Raw genomic sequence first — 27504 nt, forward strand, 5'->3', positions numbered from 1 at the left:
CTTCCCCCACCATCGAAGCCAACTCACCACCAGGTGGTGATCAGTTGACAGCTCCGCCCCTCTCTTCACCCGAGTGTCCAAGACATATGGCCGCAAGTCCGACGACACGACCACAAAGTCGATCATCGACCTGAGGCCTAGGGTGTCCTGGTGCCAAGTGCACATATGAACACCCTTATGCTTGAACATTGTGTTTGTTATGGACAATCCGTGACGAGCACAGAAGTCCAATAACAAAACACCACTCGGGTTCAGATCGGGGGGGGCCATTTCTCCCAGTCACGCCCTTCCAGGTCTCACTGTCATTGCCCACGTGAGCATTGAAGTCTCCCAGCAAAACAAGGGAATCCCCAGAAGGTATGCCCTCTAGCACCCCCTCCAGAGACTCCAAAAAGAGTGGATACTCCAAACTGCAGTCAGGACCCTTCCACTAACCAGGACCCTCCCCCCCCAGGCGAGGGAGGCCACCCTCTCGTCCACTGGGTGAAACCTCAATGCACAGGCTCCGAGTCGGGGGGGGAATAAGTATGCCCACACCTGCTCCGCGCCTCTCACCGGGGGCAACTCCAGAGTGGTAGAGAGTCCAGCCCCTCTCAAGGAGATTGGTTCCAGAGTCCAAGCTGTGCGTCGAGGTGAGTCCGACTATATCTAGCCGGAACCTCTCGACCTCGCGCACTAGCTCAGGCTCCTTCCCCTTCAGAGAGGTGACATTCCACGTCCCAAGAGCCAGTTTCTGTAGCCGAGGATCAGACCGCCAAGGTCTCCGCCTTCGGCCACCACCCAACTCACGCTGCAACTGACCTCCTTGGCCCCTCCCATAGGTGGTGAGCCCATGGGGAGGAGGACCCACGTTACCTCTTCGGGCTGTGTCCGGCCAAGCCCCATGGGTGCATGCCCGGCCACCAGGTGCTCGCCATCGAGCCCCACCTTCAGGCCTGGCTCCAGAGGGGGGCCCCGGTGACCCGCGTCCGGGCAAGGGAAAACGTCATCCAAGATTTTTATTCTTCATCAGAGGTTTGTTGAACCGCTCTTTGTCTCATCCCTCATAAAGCCCCGGACAACATAGCTCCTAGGATCATTGGGACACGCAAAGCCTTCCACCACGATAAGGTGACGGTTCAAGGAGGGGATGTGTATGTGTGTATGTGTGTGTGTATGTGTGTATGTGTATATTTTAACTTGTTGTTTAAGTGTTTTCAGTTCAATTTGGGCTGTATTGTTATGTCCATTACATAAAATCTTTTTGAAAATCCATTTTAATTACAGATTGTAATGTGACAAAACTGGACAAACGCACAGGGAAATTCATATTTTTGCATGGCACTGTACTTTTTGGGTATTTTTTAAACTGTTATGTATTTTAATGAGTAAATCTTTCCAGAGGCGAGAGAAGATTGAAAGGAGACAAAACGATGTAGAAGCGGAGCTCAAAATGTGTAAGTGTTCTAATTTCTAGTTTGTGTCCAAGTTGAACAATTTCATGTTATCTTCATCTTCCTGCATTATATGTAAAGTTGTGTTCAGATTGAGTATCTGATAATGTGTACAAAAGATATTGGAGGGAAAAATTTAAATGCACGAACGCTGCTTAGCTTGTTCTAATGTAGGAGGCAATTTCTATTGCAAACCCATAAGTCATGCTCTTAAAGGTTTTAAGTTTTCTGTTTTTCTGGTATATATATTTGCTGTGTAAAATTGTTAAAGTAAAGCTTTTTAAAAAAAAAAAAACTACTAAATTACAAAAATGCCTAGTATATTCTTGCACCTTACAATAGGGCTTAGGGTGAACCCATATATAAATGCAACAAAAAAGTTAAATTGTACAAAATTCGTCAATTTTTAAGTCAGGTACAGTATATATTATTGGAGTTTAACCCCCCATCTTGAGAGCACACAAAATTAAAGAAGTTTGCTCAAGTTGCTTTAGAAAGAAATTTAAAGTAAACTTTTAGTGAGATTCGGCCATTGTAAAAGAGACAGCTCTGAACCTTATCTTGCCAAACTTCTCTCCCATGTGATAACCTTTCACTCCCCAGGGGCGTGGTTTCCTATAGCTCATGTTGTGAATGCTGCACACGCCTCATTTTTAGAATTCACTACTTTCGGGTACTTTTTCTTTCAGATTTTAAACAAATAAGCTGTTATTTGAAATGGGCAAAATGTTTGACTGTGAAGACAAGGAGACATTTAGCATTTATTACTGAACTGTGTTTGAAAGAGCAAGAGTATACTGATAAAAAGATCCACCAAATCAAAGAGAAGAGAGGGCAGAACAAAATTGGTGAGAGAGCGAAATATGCAACTGGAAATTACGACAGTGCAGTGTACAAGTGGTGATTGATGGTGCACATTTGGAAAAGGTACTCGGGAAGAGTACCTCTGTTACAGGGAGTGGGACTTGTGCTTCCACCACTGGAAAACTTTAGACGTGTCCGGGGATATACCTGCTTTATGTGAGACTGCCTTATATACAACAGAGAGGGCAAATTTTTGAGCTGTCATCGGTCATGGAGTTCTGGAGACGTTTTTCTAAATTATACTGGAGGAAATGATTAAGATCTAAAGGACCAAATGGGTTCCCTTAACTGTTTACGTATTGGATCTTATTTTTTGCAGTATTAAATATTTGCTTAGCATTGAAGTGTGACAGATCTGAGTGACCATATGGATAGTGCTATTTACATTGACATCATACAGGAACACTATTCAAACCAGTGATAAGAGGTACTCAACTATACAGTATTCAGTACGATAATGAAAGACACTGCCATTGTTTTATGGCTCTAAATTTCAGTCTGCTTCAGTTCAGTCTGCTCATTGAAATGAGTACCTTGAAATATTTGGAACCACAATTTTCTTTAATAATGGGCGTTCAGAAACATTTTTTTTTTTTCCCTGTTCAGCTGCAAGTAGCCATCCACAGAGAAATACATGCTGATCTCCTTTCAGTCGGTCTTCCATCCGAATGCTTATGTCTAACCTAAGTACTTTAAGCCATAACTTTTCAAGTATGATGGTTTCTATAAGGTACTTGATGCACCCTTGTCCTCATTGAACTCATATTTAAGTAATAATCGTAAAAAATTATGAAAGGCATTAGTACTGCTGATTAACACTTCAATAATGTCATCACTTATTCTCTTTCTGCTTAAACTGAGAAGGTTCAACTGCTTTTATGAGGAAAGATTACTTATTCCGTACAGTTCTGGAATCATTAGTCGCTCTTCTGTGGACCTTTTCTGTTGCTGCTATGTCTTTTAAAAACAAAAGTTAGTCCAGACACTTAAACTGCATGCATTTCTGGCCACGCAAGTGGCAGCCATTCCAGCAGCTGGAATGACTATCTTTTTACCTTTTTTTTTCTATTTTTCTCTATTTCACTGATCACTTCTACCACTTCCTTTTTTGTGGAATCGCTCCCTGGACACTTTTTACTATTCTTACTACTTGACATGGATTTTTACACTCCGAGACTTGCCTATTCAAGTAGTCAGCTTAAAGCACTGAGAAGAAATGCCCACGCCGGTGTGGTTCCCTATTTACCTGACGAGGTAAGAAGACGATATCGGGGCAACAGAGCCGGCGCAAAGATAAGATAAAAGCCAAGCAGCTTGCGAGAAAATGGCGTTGTAAACCGTCGGTGCCTTCTGTGATCCTTGGAAATGTGAACTCATTACCAAATAAGATCATCGAACTGGCTGTGCTGGTGAAAAATGTTAGAACCTACAGAGAATGCAGCTTGCTGTGTTTTAGTGTAACGTGGCTGCTAACTACCATCACAGATGCCAACGTGGAGCTACCTAGCTTCAGCACAGTTAGAGCTGACAGAGACGCAAATACCTGTGGGAAGCGTAAAGGAGGAGGACGACTCGCTATCTGTGTGAATACAAGGTGGTGCAACTCTGAACATATAAACGTTAAAATCTCTTATTGCTCCTGGGATATTGAACTGTTGGCCGTGAGCAGAGAGCTGAGGAGACTTGGTGCCAGCAAAGCAGCGGGTCCAGATGGTATATCGCCACGACTGCTGAAGGCCTGTGCGTTGGAACTGGGGAGTCCTCTACAGCGCATCTTCAACCTGAGCGTGGAACAGAGGAGAGTTCCAAGGCTTTGGAAAACATCTTGTATCACCCCAGTTCCATAGGTATCACGTCCTAGTGAGCTGAAAGACTTCCGGCCTGTTGCTCTGACGTCACGTGATGAAGACCACGGAGCGGCTGCTGCTTCACCACTTAAGGCCACAGGTCCGCCACGCCCTCCACCCTCTGCAGTTCAAATACAAAGAGAAGGTGGGAGCGGAGGATGCCATCCTCTATATGTTACACCGATCCCTCTCCCACCTGGACAGAGGCAGTGGTGCTGTAAGAATTGTTTTTTTTACTTCTCTAGCGCCTTCAACACCATCCAACCTCTGCTTCTTTCCAGGCACTGCTCATCACTTGTCCAATACAGTCCCGACGGTGAAGCATGGTGGTGGAAGCACTTTTGACTAAAGGGTGTTATTTCATGTCTAGAAGGCTCTAATAATTTTAACAGTGTGGGAGAGTTTATAAGGGCTTAAAATATATAAAAATAACTACACAAACATATGGTTTCTACTTCGCGGATTTTTATCTATCGTGGGGGGTTCTGGAACGCAACCCCCGCGATCGAGGAGGGATTACTGTACCACATTGTGAGGTCGGCCCTACGGTTGTAATATGACCAAGCTGTGCGCTGAGCTTACTCTTAAGCATGCAACGTACAGTTCGCCATGTGAACAGTAATCGTGTTTCAAATCTCACAGCTTGGATTGCTTCTGTCATAATCGGTTTGAGTTTCATGGTTTGTTTCAATTACGACAGTATTTGTAGGACTTGTGTTGAAGAGACATTCGGCATCTGTCAAGCGTTGTAAGTATACAACCGGTTTCATCGGTAACTTCACATCCAGCTTTTGAGAGTTTAAACATTCATAAACATCAAAGTGTCCACTACTGAAATCTTCACCTGTGAATCTAAGATGTTTAAGAGGCATTGGCGGTTGTCCAAAGGTATAAAATATTTGGCCATTTTGGTACAGTTGAAAGTGACAACCTAACAATTCAGTGGCAGCCATCAACTCGCATGCAGAAACATAGGTGAAGGGCTTAAGCATTTCACTCTTATAGTGCTCCTGTGTTGTATAATTATCTCCTGTACCGTCATCAGTCCACACCTTGAACCTGTCCCAGTCATTCAATACATAAGACAAAGACACAATGTTCCTCCGGATATTAAGAGTGAGCCTGATATGGCCGTGCAATGTACATATAACAAAGAGAATGGAAAAGGCAGGTGCCATATCCGGGCATGGAAACCACTCGATAAAGTGACAGTTCTTTGATCGATGGTGATCACCTCGATAGACATGTTAATGCGGGTACAGTTGGAATGATAAAGGAAATGGGTGTAGGGAGACGTGAATCCCGTGTTGAAGCAAGGAAGGGAATGTAGAGACTGGAAGAAAAGAAGGCCTTATATAGGCAGGCAGCCAACAACGTGGGAGGTGTTGGGATGGGGGACCCAACGCCACCTCACACAGTGACTGAGCTGCAGGCTATGGACGTATATATGTACATAAGTAGGATTCAGTTAGCGTTGGTAACCTGCGTACCAAATTTCTTGAAGATGGGCCCATAAGTAACAAAGACCGTTAAAAAGTTCAATATGGCGGCTGACAGTGGCATTATACCACCGAAATAAGTACCAAATTTCAGCCTTCTACCGGGAAGTTGGAGAATTAGTGACGTTGGAAAGTTCAATATGGCGGCCGACACTGGCGTCATACCATCGAAATAAGTACGTACATCGGTTTCAGTTAGTGCAGGGAAGCCGCCTACCAAATTTCGTGAAGATGGGGCCATAAATAAGAAAGTTCAACATGGCAGACGTTGTCGACTGTTATGACCGTTACGTGTAGAATTTCGAAATGAAACCTGCTTAACTTTTGTAAGTAAGCTGTAAGGAATAAGCCTGCCAAATTTCTTTCTCTTTTCTCCTTCTACCTACACGGGAAGTTGGAGAATTAGTGATGAGTCAGTGAGGGAGTGAGACAGTGAGGGCATTGCCTTTTATTAGTATAGATTAAAATGTCTTCCAGCTGGCTTCACTGTGTATAGTCACTGGTAATGACTAGAACCTTACACGGTGTTTTGTAATAAATAATTCCGAAGTAAACCAGTGCATTTGGGATGTGTATTGTATTCTGTTGGCTCTGCAGGAAACATATATTCCCACAAGGAAATGACTTTGTGCAGTGGTACAATGGATGGCTCATGCCATCACTGTCTCTGAAGGCTGGCATCTGTGGCTTAGAGAAACATTTTTTTTTTTTGGGAGCCACACACATCATGAATAATTAAATCATATTACACATGGGTCTTAATGTCTTAGTTTTTCCAGTGATTCCTCTTTAATGTGTGTTTCATATGTTGAATGTATCTGTATATAATATACATTTCATCTAGCACTAAAATATCTTCATTCTCTACTAAAGTTTTCGCTACAGAGCAGTGCAGCAGACCATAACTACTAAGGTGTAGTTAGAATAGAAACTTGCACGTTGAAATGGCAAAACAAAGTGAAAAGGTATTGTGCCACAAGCCACAGAACCCTTTACTATGTGTGATTCCAAAAGTTGTAAACCTCACATGAATGAGATGGTAGCTTGACTTGTGGATAGAAAATACCTTTGAATTTATCTTTTGTGTTAAATGGGATCACTATCCATATCTGAACAACTCTGAATGTTCTCTGTTGTCCACCACTAGTCCATTTCCATAAAGAATTTTTTTTTTTTTGTGCCGTCAGGTGCGTTCAGATCATCGTTTGTTTGTGTGAAAGGATGTATTTTAGCTGCAAATTCTGCTTTCAAACTGCTGCTGTCACTTGACGATGCGCTCACGCAATATTTTATCTCAGTACTGAATTTGGTCTTAATGCTACTTGTGACATTCCTAGCCTATTTCAGTGTCCAAGAAAAGCTTATAAAGAGGGAAGATGGTTTCAGGAAAGGTGCTGGCTCGAATATTTGGTTTGTTATGAGCAGAGAGGTATTTGTTTGTAAAGAAAATCTTTCGGTAGTTAAACATTCTAGCCCACACTGGAAATATAAAGTGTTTTTGTTGCACTTGATACAGTAATCCCTCCTCGATCGCGGGGGTTGCGTTCCAGACCCCCCCGCGATAGGTGAAAATCCGCGAAGTAGAAACCATATGTTTGTGTGGTTATTTTTATAAACTCTCCCACCCTGTTAACATTATTAGAGCCCTCTAGACATGAAATAACACCCTTTAGTCAAAAGTTTAAACTGTGCTCCATGACAAGACAGAGATGACAGTTCTTTCTCACAATTAAAAGAAAGCAAACATATCTTATCTTCAAAGGAGCCCGTCATAAAGGAGCGCCAGGAGCAGAGAATGTCAGAGAGAGCACTCGCAAAGAAAAGCAAACAATCAAAAAATCAATACATGCTTTTAAGTATACAGAAGCACCGCGATAAAGCGACATTTTGTAGAGGAGCGTCTGTGTCCTCTGTGCAAACAGCCCCTCTGCTCACACCCCCTCCGTCAGGCAGAGAGAGTGAGAAAGATAGAGAGAAGCAAACAAGCACAGCACGGGAAGCATATCTTATAGCATTGAGGAGTTTTCGTTAATATGCAATACATGCTCTGATTGGGTAGCTTCTAAGCCATCCGCCAATAGCGTCCCTTGTATGAAATCAACTGGGCAATCAAACTGAGGAAACATGTAACCTAAATTAAAAGACCCATTGTCTGCAGAAAGCGGCGAACCAGTGAAAAATCTGTGATATATGTTTAGATGTGCTTACATTTAAAATCCGATAGAGTGAAACCGCGAAAGTCAAAGCGATATAGCGAGGGATTACTGTATACAGTAATCCCTCCTCGATTGCGGGGGTTGCGTTCCAGAACACCCCGCGATAGATGAAAATCCGTGAAGTACAAACCATATGTTTGTATGGTTATTTTTATATATTTTAAGCCCTTATAAACTCTCCCACACTGTTAACATTATTAGAGCCCTCTAGACATGAAATATCACCCTTTAGTCAAAAGTTTAAACTGTGCTCCATGACATGACAGAGATGACAGTTCTTTCTCACAATTAAAAGAATGCAAAAACATCTCTTCAAAGGAGCGCCGTCGGGAGCAGAGAATGTCGGAGAGAGCGAGATAAAAGCAAGCAATCAAAAAATCAATACGTGCTTTTAAGTATGCTGAAGCACCGCGCAGCATTTTGTAGAAGAGCATCCGTATCCTCTAGGCAAACAGCCTCTGGGCAGACAGCCCCTCTGCTCACACCTCCTCCGTCAGGCGCAGAGAATATCAGAGTGGGTGAGAGAGAGAAAAGCAAACAATCAAGCACCGTGCGGGAAGCCAATCTTATATCATTGAGTTTTACTTAATATGTAATGCATGCTCTGATTGGGTAGCTTCTAAGCCATCCGCCAATAGCGTCCCTTGTATGAAATCAACTGGGCAAACAAACTGAGGAAGCATGTACCATAAATTTAAAAGACCCATTGTCCGCAGAAATCCGCGAACCAGCGAAAAATCCGTGACACATATTTAGATATGCTTACATTTAAAATCCGTGATAGAGTGAAGATGCGAAAGTCGAAGCACGATATAGCGAGGACTACTGTAATTCGTTTTAACACCCTGGCTTAAAGATGCAAGATTAACCACAGATGGCAACAAAATTGTAAACTGGAACTGAAGACACCTAGTACCACTCTTACTGCTAAATGTTTGTTGACTGATAAGATAATATTGTTTTAGTATTTTCTAGCCAAAAGAACAGGTTGTTGATGAACGGTTCAGCAGCAGTGCATTGCTGTTGAATGTACTTGCTTTAACATTTGAAATTAAGTGATTGGTTAGTTGCCGTGATACATTTAGAATAGATAGGGAATAACTTTTGTAGAGTGCATCTACAGTTTGTAATGAGTCAGTTTTGCAGTAGGGGCCTTTGCTAAAGATGCAGGATGTTTAAGATATCATGTAACTTATGTTTGAATTGCTATAATTTTGTTTTCCTTACATATTAGGGGATCCTCACAATGACCCCAATGCTCAAGGTGATGCTTTCAAGACGTTATTTGTAGCGCGAGTGGTAAGTTGCCTTTTGTTTTTCTACAGATTTTTTTTTTACTTTCAAAAATTGACAACCTCTCCTTTTGATGTTTAAAATTTAGGTGTGTTTTTTTTTTTATATAAAACTTGATACATGTTAACTGGTGGTAATCTGTTTTCACATTATTCTATTCCTCACTTATGAAGTTAAGATAAACTAAAAAAATGAATTATGGGTTGTGCTTTAAGAATAGCATGCATTTTGGTTTAACATCTCGTGTTCATTCCCATATTCAGCAAGTAAATCTCACATCTGAGAGCTGTGTTCTCCCTATATACAGTAATCCCTCCTCGATCGCGGGGGTTGCGTTCCAGAACCCCCCGCGATAGGTGAAAATCCGCGAAGTAGAAACCATATGTTTGTATGATTATTTTTATATATTTTAAGCCCTTAAACTCTCCCACACTGTTTATAAATATTCTCCGCACAGTTATACAGTAAACCCTTGTTTATCGCGGTTAATCCGCTCCAGACAGATAAATGAATTTCCACGAAGTAGGATTCATTATTTATAAATCTAATATTTTCGCAGTTAGAGCATAGAAAACCTGTTTACGACCTTCTAAATACGTTTTTTAACATTATTAGAGCCCTCTAGACATGAAAACACCCTTTAGTCAAAAGTTTAAACTGTGCTCCATGACAAGACAGAGATGACAGTTCTTTCTCACAATTAAAAGAATGCAAATATATCTTCCTCTTCAAAGTGCGCAAAAGGAGCGGAGAATGTCAGAGAGAGAGTAAAGTAAACAATGAAAAATCAATAGGGCTGTTGCGCTTTTAAGTATGCAAGCACCGCGATAAAGCAGTGGCAATGAAGGGATCAATGCGAAGGTAGCCTTTCAGCATTTTTTACAGGAGCGTCCGTATCTTCTAAGCATACAGCCTCTGTGCAAAAGCCCCTCTGCTCACATCTCCGTCAAGCGCAGAGAACGTCGGAGAGAGAGAGAGATTAAAGCAAACAATCAAAAAATCAATAAGTGTGCTTTTGGACGCACCTCGATAAAGCGGCATTTCTTAGAGGAGCGTCCGTATCCACTAGGCAAACAGCTTCTGTGCAAGCAGCACCTCTGCTCACACCCTCCGTCAGGCAGAGAATGTCAGAGAGGGTGAGATAGAGGCAGAGACAAGCAAACAATCGAGCACCGCAGGAGGCATATCTTATAGCATTGAGGAGTTTTAGTTAATATGTAATACGTGCTCTGATTGGGTAGCTTCTAAGCCATCCGCCAATAGCATCCCTTGTATGAAATCAACTGGGCAAACAAACTGAGGAAGCATGTACCATAAATTAAAAGACCCATTGTCCGCAGAAATCCGCGAATCAGCGAAAAATCCGCAATATACATTTACATATGCTTACATATAAAATCCGCGATAGAGCAACACCGCGAAAGTCAAAGCGCGATACAGCAAGGGATCACTGTATTAGCCTTTGAACTATAAATATTTGTCTAGTTTTGTCTAACGTAGGGCACTTTGTAGCGTTAGCTGTAATTTGAAATGAGTGAATTTTTATGTAAACTAAATGCTGCTGTACTCAGTGTTTCATTAACAGTTCTTAGAAGTACAGCCCAAATCACTGTTCAAATTCCTTTGAACTTTACTCCCTTTTTAACAAACTGCTGTAATTAGACGTTAAGTTTAGAACCCTGTGTAAGAAGCGTTTACACATTTCTGATTCCTTATATAAAATGTTTACCATTTTTTTGGATTTTCCCATTTCTGTGAAAGAAAGTTAGATATCTGACTAACTATATATTCTAGACAAAGCAAAGCTAAATTTTTCTTTTAGAAGCCTGTATCTGAGTTAAATGTAGCCATTTCTTACTATTTATATCTGTACAACAAGGAAATGTCATTTATTTGTTTTAGTATTTTGATTTTTCAAACATTTAAACTTTATACATACAGGAGATGCGGAAGATATTTTTTATAAACACAGATGTGTTAAATTATGTAAATGTATTTTTTTTTAGGTTTATTATATTATATGACCAAAATCAGACCCTAAAGATTAGTATTTAACCAGTTTAGGCCAATATTTAAGAAATGATCATTTGTATTTTAAAATGAAAATACAGTGTTAAAGCATGTGAGCTTATTCAGTGCAGCAGGATCAATGTACATGTTGGTCTTTTTTTTTTTTTTTCTTTCTTTCAGTACATGTGCCTTCCCTGTTTATGTATATATCTAGTGACTTCTCTGCCTGTCTGTCTCTCTATATAAAACCATTCCTGATTATATATAACGTCAAAGCCTGATTATATAAAGTCAGCGTCGGAATATATAAACACATTTTTGAATATATAAAGTCAGCTTTGGAATATATAAAAATATTCCCGAATATATAAAATTTCCGTGCTTGTCATTTCACTCGTACACTATAGTGAAAGGTTAATTTTGACAGAAGCCACTCGGAGTCGATCAGGCTTGTGAGGTTCGTCCAAAAATGTGCCCATACGAAAAGGAATATAGTGTTCAAATGCCGGGCACATAATCATTTTGAATGAATTAACTGAACAGTAGGTTTTTTAAAAGTATTTTTCTGAAGATGTTTTTGTTAACTTAGTTCATTACATTGTATTAGGAACTCATTGAGTTTACTAAAAATGTGCCCGAGTCGTTTCAATCAATACCAATATAATTTGACTTTGAATTTATATATTCAGGAATGAGGTTATATATTCCGACACTGATTTTATATATTCAGGAATGACTTTATATATTCCGAAAATCATTGTAATTGCCTTTTTGGCACCCCATAGGCGCTGTATAATAGATATACAATCCCGATCAAAAGTTTAGGACCACTTGAAAAATTGCAAAAAAATCATATTTTGCATGGTTGGATCTTAACAAGGTTCCAAGTAGAGCTTCAACATGCAACAAGAAGAAATGGGAGTGAGACAAAACATTTTTTGAGCATGCAATTTAATGAAAACGATTAAACTGAAACAGGCTGTTTTATAGCTGATCAAAAGTTTAAGACCGCACCTCCAAAAAAACCCGTAAACCCCCCCCCACCCCCAAAAACAGAAATCAAACTTCCAAACATGAACAGTACTGAGTAGCTCCACCGTTATTGTTGATCACTTCAAATATTCGTTGCGGTATGCTTGATGCAAGCGTTTCCATGAGGTGAGTGGGAACATTTCTCCAAGTGGTGAAGACGGCCGCACGAAGGGCATCTACTGTCTGGAACTGTTATTTTTTTTTAAACTTCCCTTGCCATCCATCCCCAAAGGTTCTCAATTGGATTTAGATCAGGGAAACAAGCAGGATGGGCCAAAAGAGTGATGTTATTCTCCTGGAAAGAAGTCCCTTGTCCTGTGGGCATTGTGTACTGTAGCGTTGTCCTGTTGAAAAACCCAGACGAGGGCCCTCAGTAATGAGGAATGCTCTCTGCAACATCTGGACATAGCCAGTGGCCATTTGACGCCCCTGCACTTCCTGAAGCTCCATTGTTCCATTGAAGGAAAAAGCACCCCAGACCATTATGGCACCCCCTCCACTGTGGCGCGTAGAAAACATCTCAGGTGGGATCTGCTTGTCATGCCAGTAACGTTGGAAACCATCAGGACCATCAAGGTAAATTTTTTTTCTCATCAGAGAATAAAACTTTCTTCCACCTTTGAATGTCCCATGTTTGGTGGTCTCTTGCAAAGTCCAAATGAGCAGTTCTGTGGCGTTCAAGGAGACGAGGTCTTTGAAGACGTTTTTTGTTTTTGAAGCCCTTCAGTCTCAGATGCTGTCTTATGGTTATGGGGCTGCAGTCAGCACCAGTAACGGCCTTAATTTGGGTTGAGGATCGTCCCGTGTCTTGACGGACAGCCAATTGGATCGTCCGGCTCAGTGCTGGTGAAATTTTCTTTGGGTCTTCCACTTGACTTTTTTGTTCCATAACCCTCAGGATCATTTAAGAAATTCCAAATGACTGTCTTACTGCGTCCCACCACAGCAGCGATGGCCCGCTGTGAGAGACCCTGCTTATGCAGTTCAACAACCCGACCACGTTCAAAAAGAGTTTTTTTGCCTTTGCCATCAGAAGGTGTGACTACCTGACAGAAAATGACAATGAATCCACTTCTTTGCACAGATTTGGCCTTTTAAAGGCATGTGGTCCTAAAATTTTGATCAGCTGTAAAACAGCCTGTTTCAATTAAATCGTTATTTTCAATTAATTGAATGCTCAAAAAATGTTTTGTCTCATTCCCATTTCTTCTTGTTGCATGTTGAAGCTCTACTTGGAACCTTATTAAGATCCAACCATGCAAAATATGATTTTTTGTCATTTTTGAAGTGGTCTTAAACCTTTGATCGGGACTGTATAAAAAAACAGCTAAGAAGATAGGAAGGAAAGGCACTATATGATAGGCAGACAGGGAAGCTGTTATATAATTATAAAATTACTGTTATTACTATATAGATAGAGAGGGAGTTTAGGCAGGCAGAGGGGCGAAGGTTAAAAAGAAAAAAAAATTTAACATTTTCTCCCCAGCGGAGAATTGAACTTGGGTCGCTGAGGCACGCCAAACCTGCAGTACTCAGTCAGCAAATCTTAACAGTATGCCACGTAAGCTGTTGTATCATTTTTGAACCTTTTGTGAAAATGTTTATTTGATGTTTGACTTCAGGCCTCACACATTCTATAGTTTATACCTACATTTTGTATCATTTATTACTAAAATATGAAAAGGTTCTGTTTTAACAATTTGTTTACACAGATTACCGTAGAAACGGAACACGCATGAAATGTGTGTGTTCCAAATAACAATCTATTTCCACTCTAAACCTCCACTTCACTCCCCGATAGTCAATCAAGGCATGAGCTGGGAGAGGTTTGTGCGTGTTCTAAGTCGGTGGGCGGATGGAATAGCTGGCTGCTTGCAGCTTGTCTTTATCAGCACATGTAGATAACAAAAGACGCTGGCGGAGAGGTGCAAACGGATTTAAGAAGCGATTTAAAGTGGGTCGGATCTACGAGTTTTTTTTATAGGCTCTGGTAATTCTAGTGTTAAGCTAACAAGTGTCACTGTTAGTGTTAGGAGTAATGCATTAAAAATAACACATTTTGTAGTCTGATTACTTTTTAAAGTAGTCACCCAACACTAGTTTAATAAAGTGTTGCTACAGAAGCTTGAATAAAGTTTACATATAATCCTGCATGTGCCTAGTGCTAAATTGAATTTAGACTTACAGGGAGCCAATGATTATTGAAGGAAAACTTGGTGTAAGACAACTGCTGGCGGAATGCTTGTCATTATTTTGGGCTAAGTCACACAGCCAATAAGAAAAGACTATGCTGCATTAACTGAACAGTAACAGAATCCTATAAATAGTGTCAGTTTAGTATAAATCTATTGAAAAATGGGATGGGTGTTTACAGTACATGAAGGATTAAACATTTATAAAATGCAAGATACAAGTTCTGGATAATGGACTATCTGTTGTGTTGACCTCCGTTTGTAAGACTAAGAGATTGTTTCTTATACAGGCTCCACATTAGAGAACCATAAGAAATGGCCCAATCTTTTTGTTTTCCCCTTCAAACTAAATGCCTCTGACTATAATTACACCACAAAATCATGTCACTTTCAAAAATGTTTTGATATTTCTGCACTTGTAGGATATATTAATAAAGGGGATTAGACAGAGTGTCGGAGCTGAGTGTAAAGTTTTGTTTCTTGGTTCAGAAAGAATTGTCTGTAGCTTAACATACAGTGCATCCAGAAAGTATTCACAGCGCATCACTTTTTGCACATTTTATGTTACAGCCTTATTTCAAAATGGATTAAATTAATTTTTTTCCTCAGAATTCTACACACAACACCCCATAATGACAACGTGAAAAAAGTTTACTTGAGGGTTTTGCAAATTTATTAAAGATAAAAAAAAATGGAGAAATCACATGTACATAAGTATTCACGGCCTTTGCTCAGTCTTTGTCGATGCACCTTTGGCAGCAATTACAGCCACAAGTCTTTTTGGCACACCTATCCTTGGCCAGTTTCGCCCATTCCTCTTTGCTGAACCCCTCAAGCTCCATCAGGTTGGATGGGAAATGTCGGTGCACAGCCATTTTAAGATCTCTCCAGAGATGTTCAATCGGATTCAAGTCTGGGCTCTGGCTGGGCCAGGACATTCACAGAGTTGTCCTGAAGATGCTCCTTTGATATCTTGGCTGTATGCTTAGGGTCGTTGTCCTGCTGAACAAAGAACTGTCACCCCAGTCTGAGGTCAAGAGTGCTCTGGAGCAGGTTTTCATCCAGGATATGTCTGTACATTGCTGCAGTCATCTTTCCCTTTATCCTGACTAGTCTCCAAGTTCCTGCCGCTAAAAAACATTCCCACAGCATGATGCTGCCACCACCGTGCTTCACTGTAGGGATGGTATTGGCCTGGTGATGAGTGGTGCCTGGTTTTCTCCAAATGGACGCCTGGCATTCACACCTGAGAGTTCAATCTTTGTCTCATCAGACCAGAGAATTCTGTTTCTCGTAGTCTGAGTCCTTCAGATGCATTGGCAAACTCCAGGCGGGCTGCCGTGTGCCTTTTACTAAGGAGTGGCTTCCATCTGGCCACTACCATACAGGCCTGATTGGTGGATTGCTGCAGAGATGGTTGTCCTTCTGGAAGGTTCTCCTCTCTCTACAGAGGACCTCTGGAGCTCTGACAGAGTGACCATCGGGTTCTTGGTTACCTCCCTGACTAAGGCGCTTCTCCCCCGATCGCTCAGTTTAGATGGACGGCCAGCTTTAGGAAGAGTCCTGGTGGTTTCGAACTTCTTCCACTTACGGATGATGGAGGCCACTGTGCTCATTTGGACCCTCAAAGCAGCAGAAATTTTTCTGTAACCTTCCCCAGATTTGTGCCTCGAGACAATCCTGTCTCGGAGGTCTACAGACAATTCCTTTGACTTCATGCTTGGTTTGTGCTCTGACATAAACTGTCAACTATGGGACCTTATATAGACAGGTGTTTGCCTTTCCAAATCATGTCCAATCAACTGAATTTACTACAGGTGGACTCCAATTAAGCTGCAGGAACATCTCAAGGATGATTAGGGGAAACGGGATGCACCTGAGCTCAATTTTAAGCTTCATGGCAAAGGCTGTGAATACTTACGTACATATGCTTTCTCAATTTTTTTATTTTTAATAAATTTACAAAAACCTCAAGCAAGCTTTTCTCATGTTGTCATTATGGGGTGTTGCGTGTAGAATTCTGAGGAAAAAAATTAATTTAATCCATTTTGGAATAAGGCTGTAACCTAACAAAATGTGGAAAAAGTGATGCGCTGTGAATACTTTCCGGATGCACTGTACTAATTATTGACTTGTGCAGCACCAGAGAGCGTCTCCATTCTGTCACTGTTGAGGGAGTGAATGTAGAGGTAGTTCATTGCTAAAAGCACCTGGGTCCTTGCCAATGACAGGCTAGGTTGGTCTTGTAACACAAAGTTACTATACAAGAGGGTAGAACAGAGTCTGTAACAACTTCTGTTACATGTTCTATAACTGTGATAGGAAGTATGATTTTGGTGTGCTGTGCCGGTAACAGCACTTAGAGAGTCTCAAGGAATAAACAAACTACCTAAAGTCAGGCTCATTTATGGGTTGTACTCTCGACAGCTGGAGAAACAAAGTGCTATTATGAAGGGTGCTTCACATCTTTTCTCTTTCTTTCAGCCAACAAATTATTTAGCTGACCTATGTCAAATGCATTCCAGAGCTGCTTTACACTATTGGCAGTACTTCTGTATAATGCCTCACTCAGACTCTTAACTGCCAAGTCAGAATTTTCCTCATTATGTGTAGATGTCTGCACAGGCCTGACATTAAAGTCCGACCCAGCTCTGCCTTAATATCAATGTTCTTACTGACCCTGATTGATTTTGCATAGCAGGATGAGTTCAATAAACAAAAATAATGTGTAATTAGAACAGTGGTGTTGCCCATGTGGTTAACACCATAAAATGCATAGTCTAAAAATGGAACTGCACAAGTTACCTGAGAATATTTAAATTAATATTTAAAATGGCTTTATGCGCTTGCGTGCGCAGCTTTGGAAAATTCAGTATTGCACAAGGATAATAAGCGATTTGTCTTACTGGTTCTCACTAAACTAGGACCATTTTGTTGCTTTTCCAAATGACTAAAACTTTGGGGAAACTCAGAACTGTTTACACTGATAATGAATCCATTAATTTAACAAGAGTTGACAGTAATACAGTAGAATTATATCTGTTGTTGATGATTTCAGGACCGTTATCTTTTGGTCTTTCGTTATGCCTGCCTTGCTAATTTTCAGCTGAAAGTAGTGCTCGCAGTATGACCAAAATTCTATATCACGGTATTTTTCAAAATTATACCAGTTTCACGATATTCAACGGTATTTTTTTCCCATGTATGAGTGGATTTTTTTACCACATTTTCCACTGCAATTGCTGCAGTAGACTGGCTAAGAATAACTTATTCCACTGCCATGAGAATTGTACATTGTACAAAGAAACATTTTAATGTGCACACAAGTATTAATACAGGTTTGCATGGCCCCATAGAGTGATAGTTTTCAAAGGGTTGGCACTAATTAAGAGAAGGAATCACATTGCATGACTGTTGCAGTCATAATATAGAACCTTTTTATTGAACAAATTTTGCAAACAACTTAAACTAAAATTTGGACAACATATTTTCAACCATCCAAAGAGGAATTTAGACTTGGTAAAATATCCAGACGTGCTTGTCAAAAGTTGTATTGCACTGAACATGGAAAAGGAATAAATAGTAAATATTTTTTGTAAACCAAATACAATTTCTGTTAAAATTAACAATCTCTGTACACTGACACGTTAAAGTGACTTTTTTTAAACAACTTTGCCATCATTAACTCTTTTAGGGCTAATTTTTTTTTTTCTTATCTCCCAGGGCTGAATATTTTTCCAAAAACTAACATTTTTTTAAAAAAGAACACAAAGCAATTGTTTAACATATCAAATCAACAAAAAATATTTACTTTTGACAAATATTACTGTCTTGCAGTAAACCTGGGTTTTCTCCAGGTGATCTGGTTTCTTCCCACAGTCCAAAGACAAGCAGGTTAGGTGCATTTGCAATTCTAAATTGTCCCTAGTGTGTGCTTGGTGGGGGTGTGTGTGTGTGTGTGTGTGCACACGCCCAGAGGTGGGCTGGCGCCCCTGCCTGGGTGTTTTTTTTCTCTTCCCTTGCGCCCTGAGTTGGCTGGGATTGGCTTCAGCAGACCCCCGTGACCCAGTAGTTAGAATATAACGTGTTTGATGATGGATGAATGGAAATGCAACTTGGTGATGACATCTTTACCAACTGAACCATCATTAAGACAAATTGCATTAATATGAACCTTGCTTCAAGTTAAGCTAATTACATATAAATAATAATAAAACTGCAATGTGCATTGATAATGCTATTTGTGGTATTAGGGCCACAGTGGTGAAAAAAAATACGGACACATGGAAGAAAATAAAAAACACGTCGAGAATAAAGTCGACATTTCCGCTTTATTCTCAGTTTATTTTCTCATTAAAGTATAATGTTGTGAAGTAACTTCATCGTAAAATCAATGTTTAAGTTACTAGATTTTCTCAAACACCGTCTTAAATTAATGTAGCACATTAAATGCTTTACGTGTTCTCTGACCCAGTTATAATCGCTACGCGCTTCTTAAATTGACTTTCTCTACACTAAGAGGAGGTGCAGGCGGTGATCGCCGCACAGAATCCATTCACTTCATGATATTCCTGCTCTCTGAAAATTTATAATGCTGAGATACATTTCATTCTGAAAATGATATCAAGTATTTATTAAAGCAGGTATTAAACATGCACGGTAGTGTGGCGGTAGTGCTGCTCCCTTGCAGTAAAGGGTCCCCAGGTATAAGTTCAGTGTAGAGAACTTTATGGCAGGTGTGACAAGGCTCCAAAAAACTGGATGTACGAATGGGCATCGCACAGGTTTAACTTAAATATTGTGTAAATGTTGGGTTCGTGATCTGGTGGTCGGAGACACGAACACAGAATTCAGTGGATGTTCATCTGAGCGGGCTTTCTTTATTGCATGCGTGCCATCTCTGTCTGACTTACCAAACCTCCAGTTCTTATCCTTTTTCTTTCTCCACATAACCAATCGCCACACGATAAACGTCTTTGTGAAATTAAAGCTAGTTATAAACTTGGACCACGGAGTGTTCAGAACTTTAAAAAAAAAAAATTTAAAAATAATCTTTGTTATACATGTTTAATTATGCCATTCATTCAGGGTTGCGCCCATCCCAGCAAGCATTGTGTGTGAGGCAGGAGCAAATCCTGAACAGGGTGCCAGCACATCGCTGGGTAAATGCAAGCAATACATACAGTGCATCCAGAAAGTATTCTCAGAGCACCAATTTTTCCACATTTTGTTATGTTACAGCCTTATTCCAAAATGGACTAATTTCATTTTTTTTCCTCAGAATTCTACACACAACACCCCATAATGACAACATGAAAAAAGTTTACTTTAGATTTTTGCAGATTTATTAAAAATAAAAAAACTGAGAAATCACATGTACGCAAGTATTCACAGCCTTTGCCATGAAGCTCAAAATTGAGCTCAGGTGCATCCTGTTTCTGCAGCTTAATTGGAGTCCACCTGTGGTAAATTCAGTTGATTGGACATGATTTGGAAAGGCACACACCTGTCTATATAAGGTCCCACAGTTGACAGTTCATGTCCGAGCACAAACCAAGCATGAAGTCAAAGGAATTGTCTGTAGACCTCCGATACAGGATTGTCTCGAGGCATAAATCTGGGGAAGGTTACAGAAAAATTTCTAATGCTTTGAAGGTCCTAATGAGCACATTGGCCTCCAATATTTGTAAGTGGAAGAAGTTTGAAACCACCAGGACTCTTTCTAGAGCTGGCCGGCCATCTAAACTGAGCAATCGGGGGAGAAGGGCCTTAGTCAGGGAGGTGACCAAGAACCCGATGGTCACTCTGTCAGAGCCCCAGTCCTCTGTGGAGAGAGGAGAACCTTCCAGAAGGACAACCATCTCTGCAGCAATCCACCAATCGGGCTTGTATGGTAGAGTGGCCAGATGGAAGCCACTCCTTAGTAAAAGGCACATGGCAGCCCACCTGGAGTTTGCCAAAAGGCACCTGAAGGACTCTCAGACCACGAGAAACAAAATTCTCTGGTCTGATAAGACTAAGATTGAACTCTTTTTGGTGTGAATGTCAGGTGTCACATTTAGAGGAAACCTGGGACCGTTCATCACCAGGCCAATACCATCCCTACAATGAAACATGGTGGTAGCAGCATCATTCTGTGGGGATGTATTTCAGCAGCAAGAACTGGGAGACTAGTCAGGATAAAGGGAAAGATGACTGCAGCATTGTACAGAGACATCTTGGATGAAAACCTGCTCCAGAGCGCTCTTGACCGCAGACTGGGGTGACAGTTCATCTTTCAGCAGGACAGCGACCCTAAGCAAACAGCCAAGATATCAAAAGAGTGGCTTCAGGACAACTCTGTGAATGTCCTTGAGTGGCCCAGCCAGAGCCCAGACTTGAATCCAATTTAACATCTCGGTAGAGATCTTAAAATGGCTGTGCACCGACGCTTCCCATCCAACCTGATGGAGCTTGAGAGGTGCTGCAAAGAGGAAAGGGCGAAACTGGCCAAGGATAGGTGTGCCAAGCTTGTAGCATCAACAACAACAACATTTATTTATATAGCATATTTTCCTACAAACAAATGTAGCTCAAAGTGCTTTACAAAATGGAGAAAAGAAAAATAGAAGACACAGTAAAAAATAAAAATAAGTCAACATTAATTAAGATAGAATAAGTAAGGTCTGATGGCCAGGGTGTACAGAAAAAAACAAAAAAAAACTCCAGACGGGGAAAAAAAACTCAAAGACTTGAGGCTAGAATTGCTACCAAAGGTGCATCGACAAAGTATTGAGCAAAGGCTGTGAATACTAGTGTACATGTGATTTTTCAGTTTTTTTTTTAATAAATTTGCAAAAACCTCAAGTAAACTTTTTTCCTGTTGTCATTAATGGGGTGTTGTGTGTAGAATTCTATGGAAAAAATGAATTTAATCCATTTTGGAATAAGACTGTAACATAACAAAATGTGGAAAAAGTGATGCGCTGTGAATACTTTTCGGATGCACTTTACACTAGCAGGGTTAATATAGCATAACAAAACCCCACATCCTACAAGACTTTGAAAGGAAACTAAAGCACGGCGAGTAAACCCACCAGAAAAACATGCAAATTCAAAGCAGGAAACACCCGGGACCCCTTTGCGGAGAGGCAGCAGCGCAACCTCCACGCCACAGTGCTCTCACATGATTAATACATGCCTTAATAATGCATTTCATCATGAGAATTATATAGTAGTTGGCATTCTAAATGTTCAGTGAGCAGGAATATCATGAAATTATGTGCTGCCTGTGCCGCCTCTTAGTGAAGAGGAAGTTGGTTTAAGAAGCATGTAATGATTTAGCATGGCTTGGGGAACACTTAACACAAAACATTTAATGTGCTAAATAACTTATGACGGGGTTTGAGAAAATCTCGTAAATTAAATACTCATTTTAAGATGAAGCTTAGGTTACGATGTTAAATAACAAATTACGAGAATAAAGTCAACATGTCAACTTTAATCTTGTCGTTGAGATTAAAGTGGAAATGTTGAGAATAAAGTCAACATAACATTTACAAATGATGCTCAAAAGTGCTTTACATGATGAATGAAGAAAGACAAAGTAAGAATTAAAATCAGAGACCACTAAAATAGAATTAAAGTAAGGTCCGATGGCCAGGGATGACAGAAATAACAATCTCCAGACGGTTGGAGGAAAAAAAATCTGTAGGGGTTCCAGGCCGTGAGACTGCCCAGCCCCCTCTAGGCATTCTACCTAACATAAATGATCAGTCCTCATTGTATTCAGGGTTCTCATGGATGGACTTGATGATGACGGTCATGTGAACTTTTGGCCTTTAATCCATTGTAGGGACATCATGGTGCTTTGATTGGGTGGTGGTAGTGCAGGCCGCCACCACAGAAGAAAGGAAAAAGATGAGAGATGGGGTTAGTACAGATTTTGGAGCCATCATAAATAATTATAATTGAATATGCAGCACATCAGGATTAAATTAAAATGAAGTTATGAGAAAGCCATGTTAAAGTAATGTGTTTTTAGCAGTTTTTTTTTTTTTTATATATATAGTGCTCCACCATATCAGCCTGGCGAATTCCTATTGGCAGGCTATTCCAGATTTTAGGTGCATAACAGCAGAAGGCCGCCTCGCCACATTTAAGTTTAGCTCTTGGAATTCTAAGCAAACACTCATTTGAAGATCTAAGGTTACAATTTGGAATATAAGATGTCAGACACTCTGATATACAAGATGGTGGGAGATTATTTAAGGCTTTGTAAACCATAAGCAGTATTTTAAAGTCAATTCTGAATGACACAGGTAACCAGTGTAATGACATCAAAACTGGAGAAATGTGCTTGGAGTTTCTTTTTCTAGTTAGGATTCTAGCAGCTGCATTCTGCACTAGTTGTAATTGATTGTCTTTTTTGGTAGTCCTGAGAGGAGTTCGTAACAGTAATCTAGCTGACTGAAAACAAAAGCGTGAACTACTTTCTCAGTATCTTTCAATGATATAAGAGGTCTAACTTTTGCTATATTAAGTAAAAAAAATGCTGTCCTAGTGATCTGATTAATATGCAATTTAAAATTCAGGTCACAGTCAAATGTTACCTCTAAATTCTTTACCTCCGTCTTGACTTTTAATCCTAATGCATCAAGTTTATTTCTAATAACCTCATTATATCCAGTATTGCCAATCACTAAAATTTCAGTTTTCTCTTTATTTAGCTTGAGAAAATTACTACTCATCCACTCAGACACAAGTAAGACATTGTGTTCGTGAAACGACAGAGTCGGGTTCATCAGGTGCTATTGATAAATACAGTTGCGTGTCACCAGCATAGCTGTGGTAGTTCACGTTATGCCCCATGATAATATGACCTAATGGACACATGTAAATCGAATAGAGCAGCAGACCCAGGGTAGAGCCTTGTGAAGCACCATATAGAATATCATGTGTGTTGGAAATATAATTACCACAACTAACAATTTTCCTCTTGCCAGGTAGGATTCAGACCAATTTAAGACACTGCCAGAGAGGCCCACCCACTGACTAAGGCGATTTTCTAAGAATATTGTGATCAATGGTATCAAATGCGGCACTCAGATCTAAGAAATGAGAACAGATAAATGGGCTCTGTCTGCATTTAACCGCAAGTCATTTACTACCTTAATGAGTGCAGTTTCTGTACTGTAATTTGTTCTGAAACCCGACAAACTTCAAGAATAGCATGTTTATTAAGGTGGTCATTTAGCTGCATAATGACTGCCTTCTCTAGAATTTTACTTAAAGGCAGGTTAGAAATGGGTCTAAAATTTTCAAAAGCAGAGGGGTCAAGATTTTTCATGAGTAGGGGTTTAACTCTAGCAGTCTTAAAACAGTCTGGGAAGACCCATCCTCCCCCCGCCCCTGTATCTAATGATGAGTTTACTATGTCAAGAATACTATCAATTAGCACGCCCAATACTTCTTTGAAAAAACTTGTTGGCATTGGGTTGAGGACGCATGTGGAGGTCTCAGTTGAGAAATTATTTTATATAAATCGGGTAAATCTTTCCTGGTGAAAATTTAATTTGTTTTTAACGGAGTACTGGGGCTTAAGAGGAAGCGCAGTGTTGGGGAGATATTATATTTCTAATATAAATGTTTTGATTGAATAATGCAGCAATAGTTTCACTGGAAATATTCTGGAAGCATTCCATGGAGTGACCTGGGTTTAGCAGATGATCAATTGTGGAGAGTAATTGTGGAGATTGTTATTCGTAATTCTAGAGAAATAGCAGCGCCTCTCAAGACGGACTGTGTTATTGAATTCTGTTATTTTAACCTTAAATATCTCATAGTGGATAGTTTAGTTTTTCTCCATTCACGCTTAGCTCTACAGCATGTTCTCTTTAAATCTGACACTCTTTGGGTCTTCCATGGTATAACAATGCTAGAAGATTTAACTGTCTTTTCAGGTGCAACTATGTTAGCAGCAGCTCTCACCTTAGTATTACATTTTTCCACTTTACTATTTACATTATCCTTACTATTGTAGTTAGCACTATAAATGGACTGGTTGCTTAGAATGTTTGTAAATTTTGAAGCTGCTGATGAATCAAAGAAGCGTTTTTTTAACAATGTGCGTCTCGTGAATATTTTCTATCATTTCTATATTAAATAGTAAAAGAAAATGGTCTGATAGACCAATATCAGCAATCTGCTTCACATCAACTTTCAGTTCTTTAGTAATTACTAAGTAACGTATGACCTGCATTATTTGTAGGCTGACTATGAACTTCCTGGAATCTTGATTTAAGACAGCACATTAAATTCTTTTACTTTTGAGTCGCACTGTTTATCAATATGAAAGTTAGTCACCAACTATTAGGAACACGTCATAGTTCGTAATTATAATTGACACAATGTCTGAATTTCTCAAAGAAAGACTCATTGTATTAATTAGGACTATACATGGATAATAATAGAAACTGAGAAACTCCATGAATAGCAACGGCAAGATTCTCAAAGGATTTGAATATACCAAAATGGACATCTTTACACTTTAACCGGCTCGAGTGAATGTTTGCTAAACCGCCACCTCTTTCCTTGGTGATCTGCATGAGTAAAGCTGTAATTCGGAGGCGCAGATTCGATTAAAACAGCCGCATCATCAGAGCTAAGCCACGTTTCACTTGCAATAAAATCAATTTTCCTATCACTAATAAGATTGTTGATGGAAAACGTCTTGTTGGTTAGTGCTCTAGCATTTAATAAAGCCATGTTTAATGTTTCGGAAGAGCAGAGCTGAATTTTATGTGTGTTATGGGTATTCGAGATATAGATTAAGTTATTATCAGCACCGTTGTATGCATATTTTTAATTTCATCTATAATCTGTTTTTATAGATTTAATAAATTGTTCATCTAAAGGTAATTGTAATTAAATGATTCGTATTTATGGCGCACTGCCTAGATTTTTTTACATGCATTGAGGTTAGTTATTAGAGTAGTAATGCAGTGCACTTTTGCGGAAGACAAGAATTACCATGTCCTAGCAAAGCATTACGGAAAGGGTTACCTTCGCTTCACACTATTACAGTACTCGGGTATATTACACAGTTTTGAAATAAATAAAACACTGCAAGCCAATTTGTACTTATTATCCAGTCATATAAAAACAGTATTCACACATTTGAACATAATGGTCCACGTCCAACCTTTTAAATCTAAGGTATCTCCAGACAGCAGACATGACTCCTTTTTTTCAGCAAAAGTTCTTCTGTTTCATCATATTCAACTTTATCGTCTGCTACAGTTTGTTTCAGAATGTTCTGTCCATTTTCACTGTTCAGTACCTCCACTACCACATGTACTCCATTGCATGCCTATTTAGCGGTGTAGCAGTGGGAACGAGCCCCCATGCAACACCTCTATGAACGTGTGTACTCCACTGAGAGGGGTCTGGCTGCAGCCACTGTGGAGCTCCACAGTAAGCGGAAACACGTGACCTCCACAGTCGGCGGAAACCGCCTTCAAGCATTCACGCATGCGTTAAACAGATTGGGCAGCACCGTTAAGTGTGTGATGACGCAGCCTTTCAATACCCACGTGCACGCAGATCGGGCTGGCAACGGGAATCACGTAGTGACACACACCGCATGCGCTTAATGAAAAAAAAATTAAAAACAAAAAAAAATCACTTTACGTCACGACCCGATCTGAACTGTGCATGCAGCACAATTTGACATTACGGTTTATTCATTTTAGTTCCACATTAGTTGACCAAAATGAAAATATTAATCCTGCAAAATAAATGAAACAGCCTTTGTGGCGTAACATTGATGTCCAATGATCAACCGCCGTAAGAGGAAGCTTACCTGAAGCTTACTTGCACACCTGATAAGCCCCAATTAGGGCGAAACACAAGCGGTGTACTCTTTGTATTTGGCAGGTACTGTACTATATATATGTGTGTGTGTGTGTGTGTGTGTGTATGTAATTAATTAGAATGCATAACACATTTATTTATACTGCTGCTGAAATAACGTCCAAGTGGTTGCTACACGCAGGCTCAAACTGTTTGGATGGTTTTTTTTTTTGTTATTTTCAACTTGGTGCATTAACATTTTCTTGCTTTTTTCCTTGTAGAACTATGACACCACAGAGTCGAAGCTACGTCGTGAGTTTGAGGTTTATGGCCCTATTAAAAGAGTAAGGAATTTTACCTATTTCACTATTTGCTTTTTTCTTTAACAGTTTTGTTGCACATTTCTTCAAATCTTCCATACTGTCAAAGTACTTAGCATGGTAGGATCAGGATTTTTTTTGTTTTAACACACTAATTATAAATTCATGAGTGGATTTGAACGATTATGCTTAAACTGGTATTCTACTTGTTGGTAAATGTTTTGAATCATAATTAACAGTTAATATAAAATTGTAGACGTTGTTATATGATGAATGTTAACTGCTATGCAAAAGTAAATGTATGAAGCTCACTGCGCCTTTGTCTTATAAAGGTATTCAGGCTAAATGTCCAACAGGTTTGTTGCCTTTGTGGTAATCTGGTAGTAAATAAGTAACGGCAAAACCAAATGAATGTATGCTGAAGTAACAATTGGGAACCATGGTCAGAAGAGTCTCCTAAATCTTGCATATCTGGATGACAAGTGGATAACACCATCCTATACAGCTGGCATGGCGTGACTCCTTGATAACGGAGAAATACTCAGTCAAGAAGTTCACGTTGAAAATCTGCTGTGGCTAAAAACCTGAGAGTGGACATATCTTACAAAGGAGCAAGTAGAGCACAATTCCTCAGTCTGGATTTATAAAGCTGGCACCAGTTCAGCACACAGCTCTAAGAATATAGCTTTTGAAAATCAAATAGACTTGGAAGCCAATCATCATCATTTTTAAATATGCGTTCCTTATAGTTCTTCCATTTGTAATGTCTTCTAACAGTGCTGAAGCAACCATGGTAGTTGGAATAGTTTGGCCATTCTGTGCATTATTATATTGTTGCAGAATAATTATCAAGTGAATTAAATTTGTAAACTACATGCACTTAATTTTGGTGTATTTGATTAAAAACCCACAGTATAGATGTGAATCTAAAAGAGGAAAGCAGACCAGAGAAATGGTGGTAGTGCT

At 39.9% G+C, this 27504-nt stretch overlaps 1 protein-coding gene across 2 annotated transcripts in view; it reads left to right on the forward strand.

Moving 5' to 3' along the window:
• snrnp70 (small nuclear ribonucleoprotein 70 (U1)) overlaps positions 1-27504 on the forward strand; it is an 83288-nt gene that overhangs the window by 25605 nt on the left and 30179 nt on the right. For both annotated transcript variants that reach the window (XM_039774650.1, XM_039774651.1), the window contains exons 4-6: positions 1382-1436; positions 9094-9158; positions 26500-26562. In XM_039774650.1, coding sequence (XP_039630584.1) covers positions 1382-1436; positions 9094-9158; positions 26500-26562 — 183 coding nt within the window. The remainder of the gene's footprint in view (positions 1-1381; positions 1437-9093; positions 9159-26499; positions 26563-27504) is intronic.

This window comes from Polypterus senegalus, chromosome 13, assembly GCF_016835505.1.
Source record: "Polypterus senegalus isolate Bchr_013 chromosome 13, ASM1683550v1, whole genome shotgun sequence".
NCBI classification, from domain to species: domain Eukaryota; kingdom Metazoa; phylum Chordata; class Cladistia; order Polypteriformes; family Polypteridae; genus Polypterus; species Polypterus senegalus.